The sequence below is a fragment of the Protobothrops mucrosquamatus genome, unplaced genomic scaffold (genome assembly GCF_001527695.2).
Source record: "Protobothrops mucrosquamatus isolate PMUCROS unplaced genomic scaffold, P.Mucros_1.0 scaffold_69, whole genome shotgun sequence".
NCBI classification, from domain to species: Eukaryota; Metazoa; Chordata; class Lepidosauria; order Squamata; family Viperidae; genus Protobothrops; species Protobothrops mucrosquamatus.
In genome coordinates, this window is record NW_015386145.1 from 468,636 (window position 1) to 481,440 (window position 12,805).

Below are 12,805 nucleotides of genomic sequence, written 5' to 3' on the forward strand. Positions count from 1 at the left end.
GTTATTCCAGCTTGCGGGACTGGCCTAGGGGAAACTTTTAGAGGGGGTTTTAATTATATTTTAATTAGATCAAATTTAAATATTTCCTTTTTAACTAATTTTTAAACTTGTAATGTTATTTGTGTATTTTTACCCGATTGTTAGCCGCCCTGAGTCCGCAAGGAGAAGGGCGGGATATAAATTTAATAAAATAAATAAAATAAATAAATAAATGTCATGGTTCAGCAAGATCTTGTGACCGTTGATTTGATATGTCCCATCCTCATGAAATGAAAAGGAAACATTTCCAAGAAGATAACATATATATATTTCAATGGAAAGCCTGCCTGGAAGTTTGGCGGTATCATTGTTTTCCCAGTGGGAATCTGCAGAACAATCCTTTCTCCTTCAAATAGCCAAAGATCCCACTTGGACTGATTAATCAGCAGAGCCCACGGCAGGAGTTCTATCAGCAGCGTTTTCACACATGGCTTCCACACCGATAGCTTCACGCGCATTGGGCTATCCCACTGAGTGAGCTGTTCACTGCTGTTCCAAGGAACATATCAAAAGGGAGATAAAAGAAAATGGTTAATTCATTGATAAAAATTGCAGTTTATCATCCTAGCCATTCATAAAGCCTTGGTTACCCTGTAGTGCTCCTGACAGCAGGTATGATTCTGAAAGACAATCAAGACAAACCTGTCCCTGATTTAGGTTCTCTGCCTTAATTGAAATAGGCCTTTATTCAAAGATCAAAAAGCAACTGAGATTTCTGAAGTAATTGAATTAAAGATTTTCCTGGACAACACCTGGCAATGAGACTCTTGGCCAGTTTCTTATTCTTGAAATGGTACATATGTTTTCTGCATATATGACTGCTGTTTTTTTTTAAAATAAATATTACACTTCATCTTCCTCCTACCCCTATGTTGCCATGTGAAAAATTACCCTCTGCCCTGGAATGCAGTTTAGGTTGGAAAGTTACAAAAGGAAAAGATTAGGATCTCCTAGTTAGGAGGGAAATGCTGAATAGATACCGAAATATGTATGGGTTCAAGTAAATCCTCTTGATATTCCAACTACTTATTTGTAGGATTAATATAGATCCTACAGATCCTCTATGTACATTTACATAGAGCCTAATGGCAAATATATCTATCCTCATTTACTTATTTTTTTTAAAGAAAGACATGGCTCCAGTTACATAATTTTCCTAATCATCTCTGAAAACTGTAGAACTTAAAGAAGTAAAAGTAGTCCTCAACTTACAACAGTTCACTTAGTGACTGTTCAAAGTTACAAAGGCACTGAAAAGACTTATGACTGAAACCGCTGCAGCACTCCCAGGGTCACGTGATCAAAATTCAGAAGCTTGGCAACTGGTTCATATTTATGATGCTTGCAGTGTCCTGGGGTTATGTGATCACCTTCTGCGACCTTCTGATAAGCAAAGCCAGGTTCACTTAACAACTGTGTTACTAACTTAACAATGGCAATGACTCACTTAATGACTGTGGCAAGAAAAGTCGTAAAACGGGGCAAAACTCGCTTAACAAATTTCTCATTTAGCCTCATAAATTTTGGTGTCAATTTTGGTCATAAGTCAAGGATTACTTCTATGCAGAAAGGGCTGTGGTTATCACCAGACATCCTTAGGTTGCTGCTGGATGCCTTGCAATCTGCCAGTCCAATAGTAATATCTACCCTGTCCCACTTTTTAAATGTCCCACCACATCTATGATACACCCCAGGTGTGTATATCAAAATGGGGTTGTGGCATCACCATTCTCATGGCCTCTTTGTACCTCTGAGTTATATTGTAGCACATACAAAAAAGAAGGCCTTTGATTGTGATGGCACAACTGACATCTTGCCTTTTTTGACTTCCCCCAGGCACTGATGATGATAGACGATTGTTTTGTGTACTATGTGAAAGGATGTGCAGCCTCAATTGTCTCACAATTACAGAGTATGAAACAGATGGTTGAACTGAACTGCCAGTTTCTTTTTTTGCCTATTGGACATTTTAGAAATAAACAAACATGAATAATACCTCAAACTAAACCAAACCAAAAGTCTATCTAGACAAATATTAAGTTTACAAGCACCTTTTGTCTGATTTAACTTTATTTTTTATTTCTCCTGATGTGTAGAAGTTTTTATATATTCATTCATGATTTCTGGTTATTATTACTACATTCATACAATGATAATTGATGAATTGGTACCAAAGTAACCTGTTTACTATTATTTGCTGAATTAGGACTGTGAAGCAAATCTACTGGTAAAAATACTGCATTCTGTTTCTGGTCTGGTCTGCCTTTAGACCTTAAGACTACCTTTCTTAGAATTAAATTATGTATTCAATATGTCTTTTTGGAGCAACCGCAGTCACTTTGGTGAAGCAAGAGAGAGAGAGTAGTCTGGATTGTGAATGGAAGAGACATTTTAGCATTTTGGAAAGAGACCTTTCTCATCTCTGTTCTAGACATGCGAGTGAGAGAGATGGGACATTTAACATCGAAGGCACATTCATTCCCTCCCCTTCTTTAGGAAAGAAAATTAATCTGAATTATATAAAGTTCTTAAATGTGAGATATTTGAAGATCATGTGTCACTTGCAAAGATATTTTTGCCATTGCAAATAGAATAACTCCAAAAAGAAATAATAAAAAGGAATAATACCTGGCAAAATCCTTCCTTATGTAAGGCCAGACAGATTGAGGCAAGCTGCTGCACCCATAAAAATCATTGAGTATTTCATGTATGGTGCCATTTATATTCAATTTGGTGGCTATCTGTTTAATAAGTGCTGTTGAGATAGGCACTGCACATTCTGAGGGATTATCTTCTTCCCTGCCATATGCATAAAAAAAAAATACAAAAGATGTGGTATTCATTGCATGAATTTATTAAGAAAGCCACTGTCAAACCTTTGGCGGCTACCTGAGTTCTAAACTATTTTTCCAAACATGAAAATCCCAAGGGTCTTCCTTAACAAATTTATTAAGATGAAAATAGTAGTGTCATTATTATAATCACTGACCTAGCACTTTATTCAATATCTGCAAAAAAAATTAGAAAACTCAAATACAGCCACATTCTAGCTGGAAATAAAATGGTTCATGCTATAAAACGTTATAAATACAAATAGCATAATATTAAAAAAATTAATATTTAAAATTAATTGATTAAATATAAAACCATGTGAATAAAATATTAAAATACTGAATTTTGGGAGGAAACGATATGCCGATGAGAAATAATATTTATACATGCAGATTAAGATGGAGATTTTCTGAGTTATTTTGCTCATAGCCTCATATTACACTGAAGAGTAGGTTGACGTCTTTTGGGTAAAGGGGAAGTCTACAACTCTGGATTTTTTTATCCAATGGTTGCTTGGGTCTTCATCAGTCCAAAACCTTAGACTGCTCTAAGCAGTTGTTTCTAATTTGTGGTGATTCTAGAAAATAAATGAGATCTGTGCTTCACGCTCCAAAATAAAATTAAAATATTTTTTTAAAAAAAGATTGCATGAAATTGCTAGATTTTGTTATATTTTGTCAAGGAGACTGAAATCCCACAGGACTTTGGTGAGAACATTGATATTTGATCAGATTTGGTAATCTGTGTAAAATTCTGGGCATTATATCTTTCTATATTATTATTTTTATTTAATTTTAGAGTCCTGTGGGTACTGGTTGGGGGAGTGGAAAGTATGGTACTGTCAACCTTTAGTTTATATTAGGGTCTGAAAAGTTTCCAATAACAATTTGGTGATCCTTATAAAGCAAACAGTTGGGAACTACTACACCAAATTTCCATTACTTATATGAAATTGGGATAATGCTAATTAAATTTTGTATGAACACAAAAGTAACTTTTAAATCTAACATATTTAGGATTTTTTTTTTACCTGGCTTGGAAGGTTAAGTGATGGATTAGATCTGGTTCTATATTTTGCAGAGTTTTTTCTTGTCCTTTTCCAGGAATTAACTGCATTTCACTCAGACCCAGGTTTCTTTTCTCTAAATGTACGATGATGGGATCTGGAAGATGGCTCCTTATGATAAAAAGAGGACTGAAAACAATCTACAAAAGTAAAAGAGCAGAGTAATATTGGATGCAGTGTTCCAACTCAGCATTCCATTATAACAAACTGTCAATAAATCTCTGTTTTAGGGTCAAACTGACCCTATTCAGAACAGGAAGAGTAAGATCAATTTGTACAAGGGGGAAGGTACTCACAATTCGTTGCTGGACTTGTGTCTGTGCCTCTAACATCAAAACCATGCACCATACATAAATAATAGAACTATTTGATGATGGCACCTGCAGTGAAGGAAAATATATTTATAGAGGTTAATATAAATAACCACAACCAAACAGACTGCAAAGCAGAAAGCAGACATACAAATTGTTATTTGTAAAGAATGCCTGTTTAGAGTCCAACTAACATTAGGGAAATGGAAGGGGCTATTTAGGCCTTCAACTGCAAGCCTTTGCCGAGTTCAGGACTCTAAACTAAAGCATCTGTGGCTGATATCGCTTTAGTTTTGGCTCCAACACTTCTAATAGAGGCGAACCTTTCTTTTTTTTCCAGTTGCAATGCATTGACAATTCATATTTAATTTATAATCAATTATTATTTTTAATCAGTTATTGTTTAAATATCTTTTTTCTGTTACCAAGCCAAATATGTCTCATTCTATATCCAGATATTTAATTTCTGTTTCCTAAACAAATAAACTTATATTGGTTTCTGTTACAATTGTTCATTTTTGTCAGTTCATTTGTCTAGGTTAAAAATGGTTCTTGATAGTCCATGCTCCACATTGTTTCAAATTCCTTAAAGATTTATTATCTGTTGTATAATCTTTGCAGGTATAAACGTCACAGATGGATTAGTTTGTAATTCTTTGGATTCTTTTTTCACCCTTTTTGATAATAGGGATAGTACTTGATCATTTTTAATGCAAGAATAGCACAATTCTTCCAATTATGTGGCATTTCAACAGTTCTTTAGGATTTCTCAAAGACAATACATTAAAAAAATTGCCAAATATCATCAAGACCCTTTAGCTCTGAAGATTTAAACTAACTGAAAGTAGGATATTCCTTGACAAAATTTCTGTCAATCTCAAGTTTCAGTCTAGTGCCTTTAATTCACAATTGCCTGAGGTAACACAACAACCAGTTGGAAAAGACTAAGCAACAAGAAGAGTTAATTTGCTCTAACTTTCCTCTGTTGCCTATTAGCATTTTATTTTCTTCACTAAGAAAAAGAATTATTTTGTCTTTATTTGCAACATAGCTTTCCTGAGGCTATCTCTATTTGTGTTCAGACTGGAAATGGCAGCAGGCACACTATTAGCAAGTAAATAGGATTTAAAAAAAAACATATATAGGAATTAACTCATTTGGATTGGGATATTTATGGGGAGAGAAAGAAGGAAACATTAAGCAATTTGATTCTCAATTTGACTCTTTCAATGCTACCCTCCCTCTCCCCCAATATTTGTTTCCATACCTGGATGACTGTGCTATATTCTGTCAGCTTTGACTCAAGTGACACATCTCTTGACCAATCTTCATCCCCTTTAGCTTTTACACTCAATTCTGTCAACTCATTATTTTCTAGAACATACGATGGTAGTTTCTGCTTGGGTTCAAGGCAATCAAAGTGTTCTTTCACAACAGCCTGTCCATCGTGCCCAATATAATGTTGAACAACTTTCAATTCAATGCTTTCAGATAGGTAACTACATACAATTTGTCTTCCACAAATGATGATCTAGATTAAAAAAATATATACAGACAACATAGAAGAGTGTTACATATGAATCAGTTCACAGACGGAAAGCTAAAATCCACCTTGCACATACATTTACATATAGCAGAGTTCCCCAACCTTTCCAGCTTTGTGGACCAGCAGAGGGGAGGGGATGGTTCCGCGTGAGCGACAGGCAAGCACATGCAACTCCATTTGCACAAGCGGCAGGTACAAGGCTCCATCACTTGCACAAATGGAGCTGGGCACCTGCCACTTCTGTGGCCTGGTTCCGAATGGGCTGCAGCCTGGTACTGGCTCATAGCCCGGGAGTTGGGGACCCTTGCATTATAAAAAGATGCTTGTAGAAAGACAAGAATGCTCACATGTGATTACCTTGGCCAGTGAACCAATGTTTAATACTGTACTGAAATCAAACATTTTATCCACCTGTTCTGATACGATTTGAAATTTTCTTTTCCATGTTGAGCTTTGAGAAATACGTAACATATTCTTAAATATCTTTCCTGTGCTATCTGAATTGGGATACTCTATTTTAAATACTGACTTTAAAATCAAGGTAGGTGAATAGAGTTATCAGTGTAAAATTTAAAAAAAAAGAACAGACTCAAAACCGAAAAGAAAAATCATGTAAAACTAAACAAGCGTCTCTGCGGGCTGGCAAGAGTTACCCAAGCCTTGATTTCATCTTGTCTAGAATGCTGCAATATGCTCAGAAATGTGTTGCCCATGAAGACTACCAATAGGTTTTAATCAATGCAAGTTGCTACCTGTGATCATATCATACCATGAAATTCCTGCTCTGGCCGACACCTGTTTCCAGGTCTGAATAGAAGTTGTTATCCTTAATCTTTGAAACCATAAACTGCCTAGGCTATTACTATCAGAGAGGCCACACACCGTGTTATGAATTGTCATTTGTTTTATATGCTCAGCAGGCACAGAGTCTGCAGACATTCATGTGCTGCTGCTGTGTTTTACTCAACGGAAGCTGATGTTTTCCCTTTGCCACGCAATTTTAGTAATACCTGTATTATATTTTAAATTGAGTTGTTAATTAGTTTGTTGTTCGTTGTAGTATTTTATTGCATAGTTGGCTGTTATTATTGTGAAATTATGATCAATGTAGAAAATCACTTTACATATGAGTAACTAAAGGCGGCGGGGGGGGGGAGAGTGTCCAGGATTTTCCAAGAGGCAGTATTATGAGTGCATCACAAGTAGTTCTCGACTTACAATAGTTTGTTTAGTGACCATTCGAAGTTACAATGACATTGAAAAAAGTGACTTATGACCATTTTTCACAGTTACAACCATTGCAGCATCCTGGTGGGCATGTGTTCAAAATTCAGATGCTTGGCAACTGACTCATATTTATGACAGTTGCAGGGTCCCGGATTATGTGGTCACCTTTTGTAATCCTCTGACAAGCAACGCCAATGGGGAATGCAGATTCACTTAACAACTATGTTACTAACAACTGCAGTCATTCACTTAAAAACTGTGGCAAGAAAAGTCATAAAATGAGGCAAAACTCACTTAACAAATGTCTTACTTAGCAACAGAAATTTGGGGCTCAGTTATGGTTGTAAGTCGAGAACTACCAGTGGTCCTAATGAATAATCTGAACCTGCCACAACTGATAGATTTCCTGTGGTTTACTATGATTCTTGTTTTCAGAATCAATGCCTTTATTAAACCACTCACAGAAAGAGAAAAAGGATGATAAGAGAAGAAGACGCTTCACGATTACGTCTGAACTGAAAGCATGAAAGCATCTGTCGCTATTGTGGTTATTACATGATTACATAAGCATGATTATGACTAACAGCTTCCCTAGACAATATGATGGGAAAAGAATCCTATCTAGAAATGCTCATGTATTGCATGCAAACCTTCTTTTTTTTTACTTACTTGTTTTTGTATTCCACTGAGCTGCTGAATCTTGATAATAAGCGAAGCTGTCCTTCCCTTATACTGAATAGTTCTGATAAATGTTCCTGCATTATCTACACTAAATGGCTCAGACCACCGCCAGTTTCCCCAACCTTCAATACAAGTATGTAGCAGCTGAAAAGAATAAAAAACAAACAAAGCAGAAATAAACAATAAACATGTTAACTGATGACCCATAATAACCAGTTAACTTTATGGCAAGTAACAAGTTTTATTGCTGAAAAGGTTCTCATTATGAGAACTGAAAATGTCTATTACCTTTCACTGGAAAAATAAACAAGCTGCATGACCCATGTAATCTAGCATTCGAGGACATCATAAGTCTTGATAATCATGTGTTTTATATTCCAGAAAGTAAATAAACTTCCAGTTTTGAAAAGAGAATTTCTAAGCACGTTAGCCTATTTTATCAGAGGCTAAGTTTTACATGAGGGAAACAGCCTGCCATACAGTTATTTATGATGAGACCCCTTTCTCTAGCCCAAAGAAGGTTACCAAGTTGATATGTTGTGAATACTAAAAACACAAATAAAACCAAGGCCCCAGAAGGAGATAACAAATCCTCTACTTACAGCTTGAGGACAATGAATCAAGGCTAATGGAGATAACATTTTGAAATTATGCTTTCCATCCAGTGAAGGATGACACTGACCTTTAAAAAGGAGGCACAATAGCAAAATGTCTATATGTTGCAACCCAGTAACTTGCTGGCAATTTTTGGTCCCTTCAGCACAAAACTGAATATAAAATAAACACGTCCAGTACAGTGGGTGGCTTTTGAATGACAAGCGCTAGACCTTGATTACTAACACAAATATACAAGATAATAAGTACCCTGAAGGGGAAAAATCATTCTCTGAAACAACTTTGATATTTAAATCTTAGAACCAAACAGAGAAATAGAATTTCTGTGGCCAAAACCAAAATGACATATAAACAAAATACAAGGAATAAGAGTTTGGAGAGAGAAAGGTAGCTAGAAAAACAAAATGGAGAATGATATATAAAAACTATTCTCAGTTATGGTGCATCACTAAAAAACCAAAATGTTCTGAATTAAGATATATTATTATCTCAGGCACTGAACTAAAATAGTTGGAGCCCCTCAAGCATAGGGCATGTGTAAGACATTGACCAGTTTCTGATATCTTGTTACTGTTTATTGTTATGTAGATTTGTGATTTGTTTTTGTGCTGAGAACCTCCCAGAGTGGTTTCCAATTGGGTGGTGCCTAAGTAAAACACAATGCAATGCAATGCAATACAATACAGTGCAGAATATATCTAGCCTGAATGTAGACTATTTGTGTTGGAGAATCTTTCCCACCTTGTATAAACAACTACCTCATTAATGAGCATTGCCAATTAATCTGCTGTCAGTTTTCAACTGGAAGTTTTCAATTTTTAGTTTTCAACAAAAAGTTGCTATCTTTTCTAACTTTATGTCACAAAAATTATTTGTATCTGGCTTCCCATGAAACTTGCAGTTGGCCGTCACTGTGGCTCTGCATTGGGAAGATGATTTAAATTATCTTCATAATTTACATTCCAATTTGGGGCTTTGGGTAATACTATGATTTCTTGGCCACATGCAATCATCATGTTAAATAGTAATTTGGTGGCATATCCGGTGCAAACAACTAAAATGGCTCTAAGGCTTAGGTCAAGAGATTTCTTTAGCACATGGCTACATGTCAGATATTCTGGCATAAAACTGATTTACCGGAAGCACTGTTTGCATGCTCCCTCTTCCCCTTTTACTGCAGCCATCTAGAGATGTTGGATGATGCACAAAATGCATTGATTTATGCTTTAGAACCTGATCAAGCCTCACAGTGATCCTGTATAATTAAGTTACTGCTTCTGGATATGTTGCAGTTGCTTCCATCCTCTCAGTATGTGAATGTGTAAAATTTAGCCAGCCCCTTCCTGATGCCATTAGGTAACATTTCAAAGGTATGTATTCATGTGTAATATTTTATATAGGGAGTCTTTGTAGGAATGAGTTTGGGTACATTCTTTTAAAATGCTGATATCAGTGTTTTCTTCCCTACGCCATTTTTTTTTAAAAAAAAAAAACATATAGAAACAATGCAAAACAACCAAGCCAGAACACTTTGCAGAAGAAGTTCTGGATTTTTGTTGGTTTTTATCTGTTCATGCTGAATCTACTTAGTAAACTATTAACCTATCTGCTACATACAATATATAACATGGTAACACCAGGATTTCTAATCATAATTTGAATAGACCACAGGGATCGAATCGGCACATAAGACTAAGTCATGATGAATGAGCAAAATAAATAAATTATGGGATAGTGTTGGTCATCAACATGCTGGCTTTGTTTGACAGCATGCAGAATTCTGAAGTGACACAGTCCTTTACAATATTTAAATCTATGATAGATTATGATGAAATTAATGGAGTTTGGTCAGATATCTTCCATTAATTGTAAAAGTTAAAAGAAAGCCCAGATGTTAGTGAAAAAATAGATGGTTTGAAATTAGGAAAGTTCAAGAAATTCAGGAAACTCAATGGACAATGGAAAAAATAGCTTGATTTAAAAAGAAGGCAGGAGAGCTCTAGATCACGTCACATAACATATAACGCATCCGGCCCATGGGCCGCCAATTTGACACCTCTGCTCTAGATACACCAATCAGAATGATAGAAGGCACAGACGAAGAAGAAGAAATTCAGATTAGTGGTATTATTACAAATACTCTGCTCAATATTGTTGTGAATCTCAACTTCAACAATCATGAAATTGTTTTTTGCATTAATCCCTTCAACATAAACTGGAAGAGTTAACCCAATTACATCATATTTTAATAATCAGGAAAAACTGTATAATTCATGTGTTTTCTTTTTAAAAGGGGATTATCTGTTTACCTACAAAGTCTCAGATAAGAAGCCCAAATCGCCAAACATTTTCTTTGGTCCTTTGTAACTTTAGCACAGAAGAATGGGATATTTAATGTAGATAATTCCCAGAACAGCTTAAACTGCTGTCAGGTTGCCATCCACTACATGAAAAAATAACCTTTTTAGATTGGATCACTAACTGCTATGCTAGTACAATGTCAAGAAGTTCTTATTTTTGCTTTGCAGCTAAAAAAATCTAGTGGAAATATTTACAATAAACTTGCCAAACTGAGAAACATATCACAAACAAATTCCATTTGCACTTTATTTTTGGTCTTGCTTATAAAATGAACTACAGTTTATCCTTATTTATTTAATTTGAATTATCTTTGAGGTTTCTGTTCTATACTATTGTATTTAATTTTTAAAAAGTTGACAAAATTGTTTACGGACTGCTCTTGGGAATCACGTACACCATTAATGACAGCTAATTTTGCAATCCAGAAAGCATGTAACTAAGGAACAGGTAGCAATTTGAAATGTTTCATAAAAGGAGGCAAACTAATAGCACCAAATTAGGAATCCAGGCCATACGTTGCTGTTACATTAAAAATTCTGGTAGTAAGAGTGGTAAAATAAAAGAAAGAGACAGTCAGGATTCCACAGAATGTAAAAAATAAATAGGAGAGATATGAAGCTAATAGTAATTTAACCAATACTGTGTTTAAAACAGAAAAAAATGAGAACCTTGATAAAAGCAACTAATACAGTAATCCTTAAAAGTTTGTAAACTCATTTGAATTTGTATCATTTCTTGAACAAGAATAATGTTTTGAATTTATTTATTTAATTTAATATTTAATTTAATATTTATGCAGAAATATTGAAAATTCAAAAATGTTCACAAACTTAAGTACCCCTGTAATATAAATTGTTATAAAACAGGGAAGAAAAAGGGTTCAGGATAGCACCTCTTCCTATAAAACAGAGGTCTACCTAAGAGAATTTCTGCAGAGGTCCATGCCCAAAAGTTATTGACTACATCACACAATTCAAACTTTGCTTACTGAAGCCTCCAGATATGATGGATTTCAAACCCAGAATTCCCAGCCAATATGGCCTAGTGATGTGGAATTTTGCGTGGTGTAGTTGGTATACAATGTATTTGGAGGCTATCAGCATAGAAACACTTGGCATAGTGCATTTTTTTCTTCCTAACAAGTGGCATGCTTACATGCTCTCCAAGAGCAGTGGTGGCGCACTAGTTATAATGCAGTATTGCTGGCTAACTCTGCCCACAGCCAGGAGATTGATTCTGACAGACTCAAGGTTGACTCAACCTTCCATCCTTCCAAGATCAGTAAAATGAGGAGCCAGATTGTTGGGGGCAATATGCTGATATTTGTAAACTGCTCAGAGAGTGCTGTAAAGCACTATGGAGCAGCATGTAAGTGTAAATGCTGTTGCTCTTTCTCTTAACTGCATTACAATTTCCAGAAGCAAGAAGGCAGTGCACTTTATAGTTTTATGTACCAGTATGAAGATGAGCAGAATCGTGTACAGCTAATCCTTAACTTACAACTCTAATGGAGCCTACCCATTACACTTGTAAGTCACGTCAATAGTAAAACAGATCATCATGTGACCTGCCCAATTTTATGACCTTTTGTTTGCAGTGACTCTTAAGTGAACCCATTGTTCATTTAACCATGCAAGAAATCGGAACCAGAGTTATTCAAAGAAGTACAAATTTATTCTATGATACCTCTACAAGAATCTGAACTACCAATGGCTAAGGCCAATTGGTGTTAGATAAGAGACAACAGAATTCAAGCAGGGCTGAACTCAGATCTCTTGTGGACTTGAACGGACTCCAAACTGATGATGTGCTTGACCCCTCCCTTGGTGTCAGCTTGGTCATTTCCTACAGTGCTTTTGCCAAACACCAGAAGTAAACATTTTTCAGCAAAAATATAGTAAATCAAGGTCATATGACCATGGGACACTATAAACAGCCAAAATTGTGGGCTCATTGCCCAGCACCCAAAATGTGGTCATGTGACTGTAGGCAGGAATGGGTCCATTGGAACTGGGTTGAAAGACCTTTTGAGGGGTCTGTCATAACTTTGAATGGTTACTAAGCGACCAGTCATAAGTTGAGGACTACCTGGACTCAAGAAATATCTTGAATATCAAGGACATCTGA

General features: G+C 35.7%; 1 protein-coding gene across 1 annotated transcript in view; it reads right to left on the bottom strand.

Annotated features, from left to right (window-relative positions):
* VPS13B (vacuolar protein sorting 13 homolog B) overlaps positions 1-12,805 on the bottom strand; it is a 310,137-nt gene that overhangs the window by 39,402 nt on the left and 257,930 nt on the right. Inside the window, exons 45-50 of the mRNA XM_015813428.1 lie at positions 7,691-7,846; positions 5,516-5,779; positions 4,234-4,317; positions 3,902-4,077; positions 2,668-2,838; positions 327-528 (exon numbers count right to left, since the gene is read on the bottom strand). Coding sequence (XP_015668914.1) covers positions 327-528; positions 2,668-2,838; positions 3,902-4,077; positions 4,234-4,317; positions 5,516-5,779; positions 7,691-7,846 — 1,053 coding nt within the window. The remainder of the gene's footprint in view (positions 1-326; positions 529-2,667; positions 2,839-3,901; positions 4,078-4,233; positions 4,318-5,515; positions 5,780-7,690; positions 7,847-12,805) is intronic.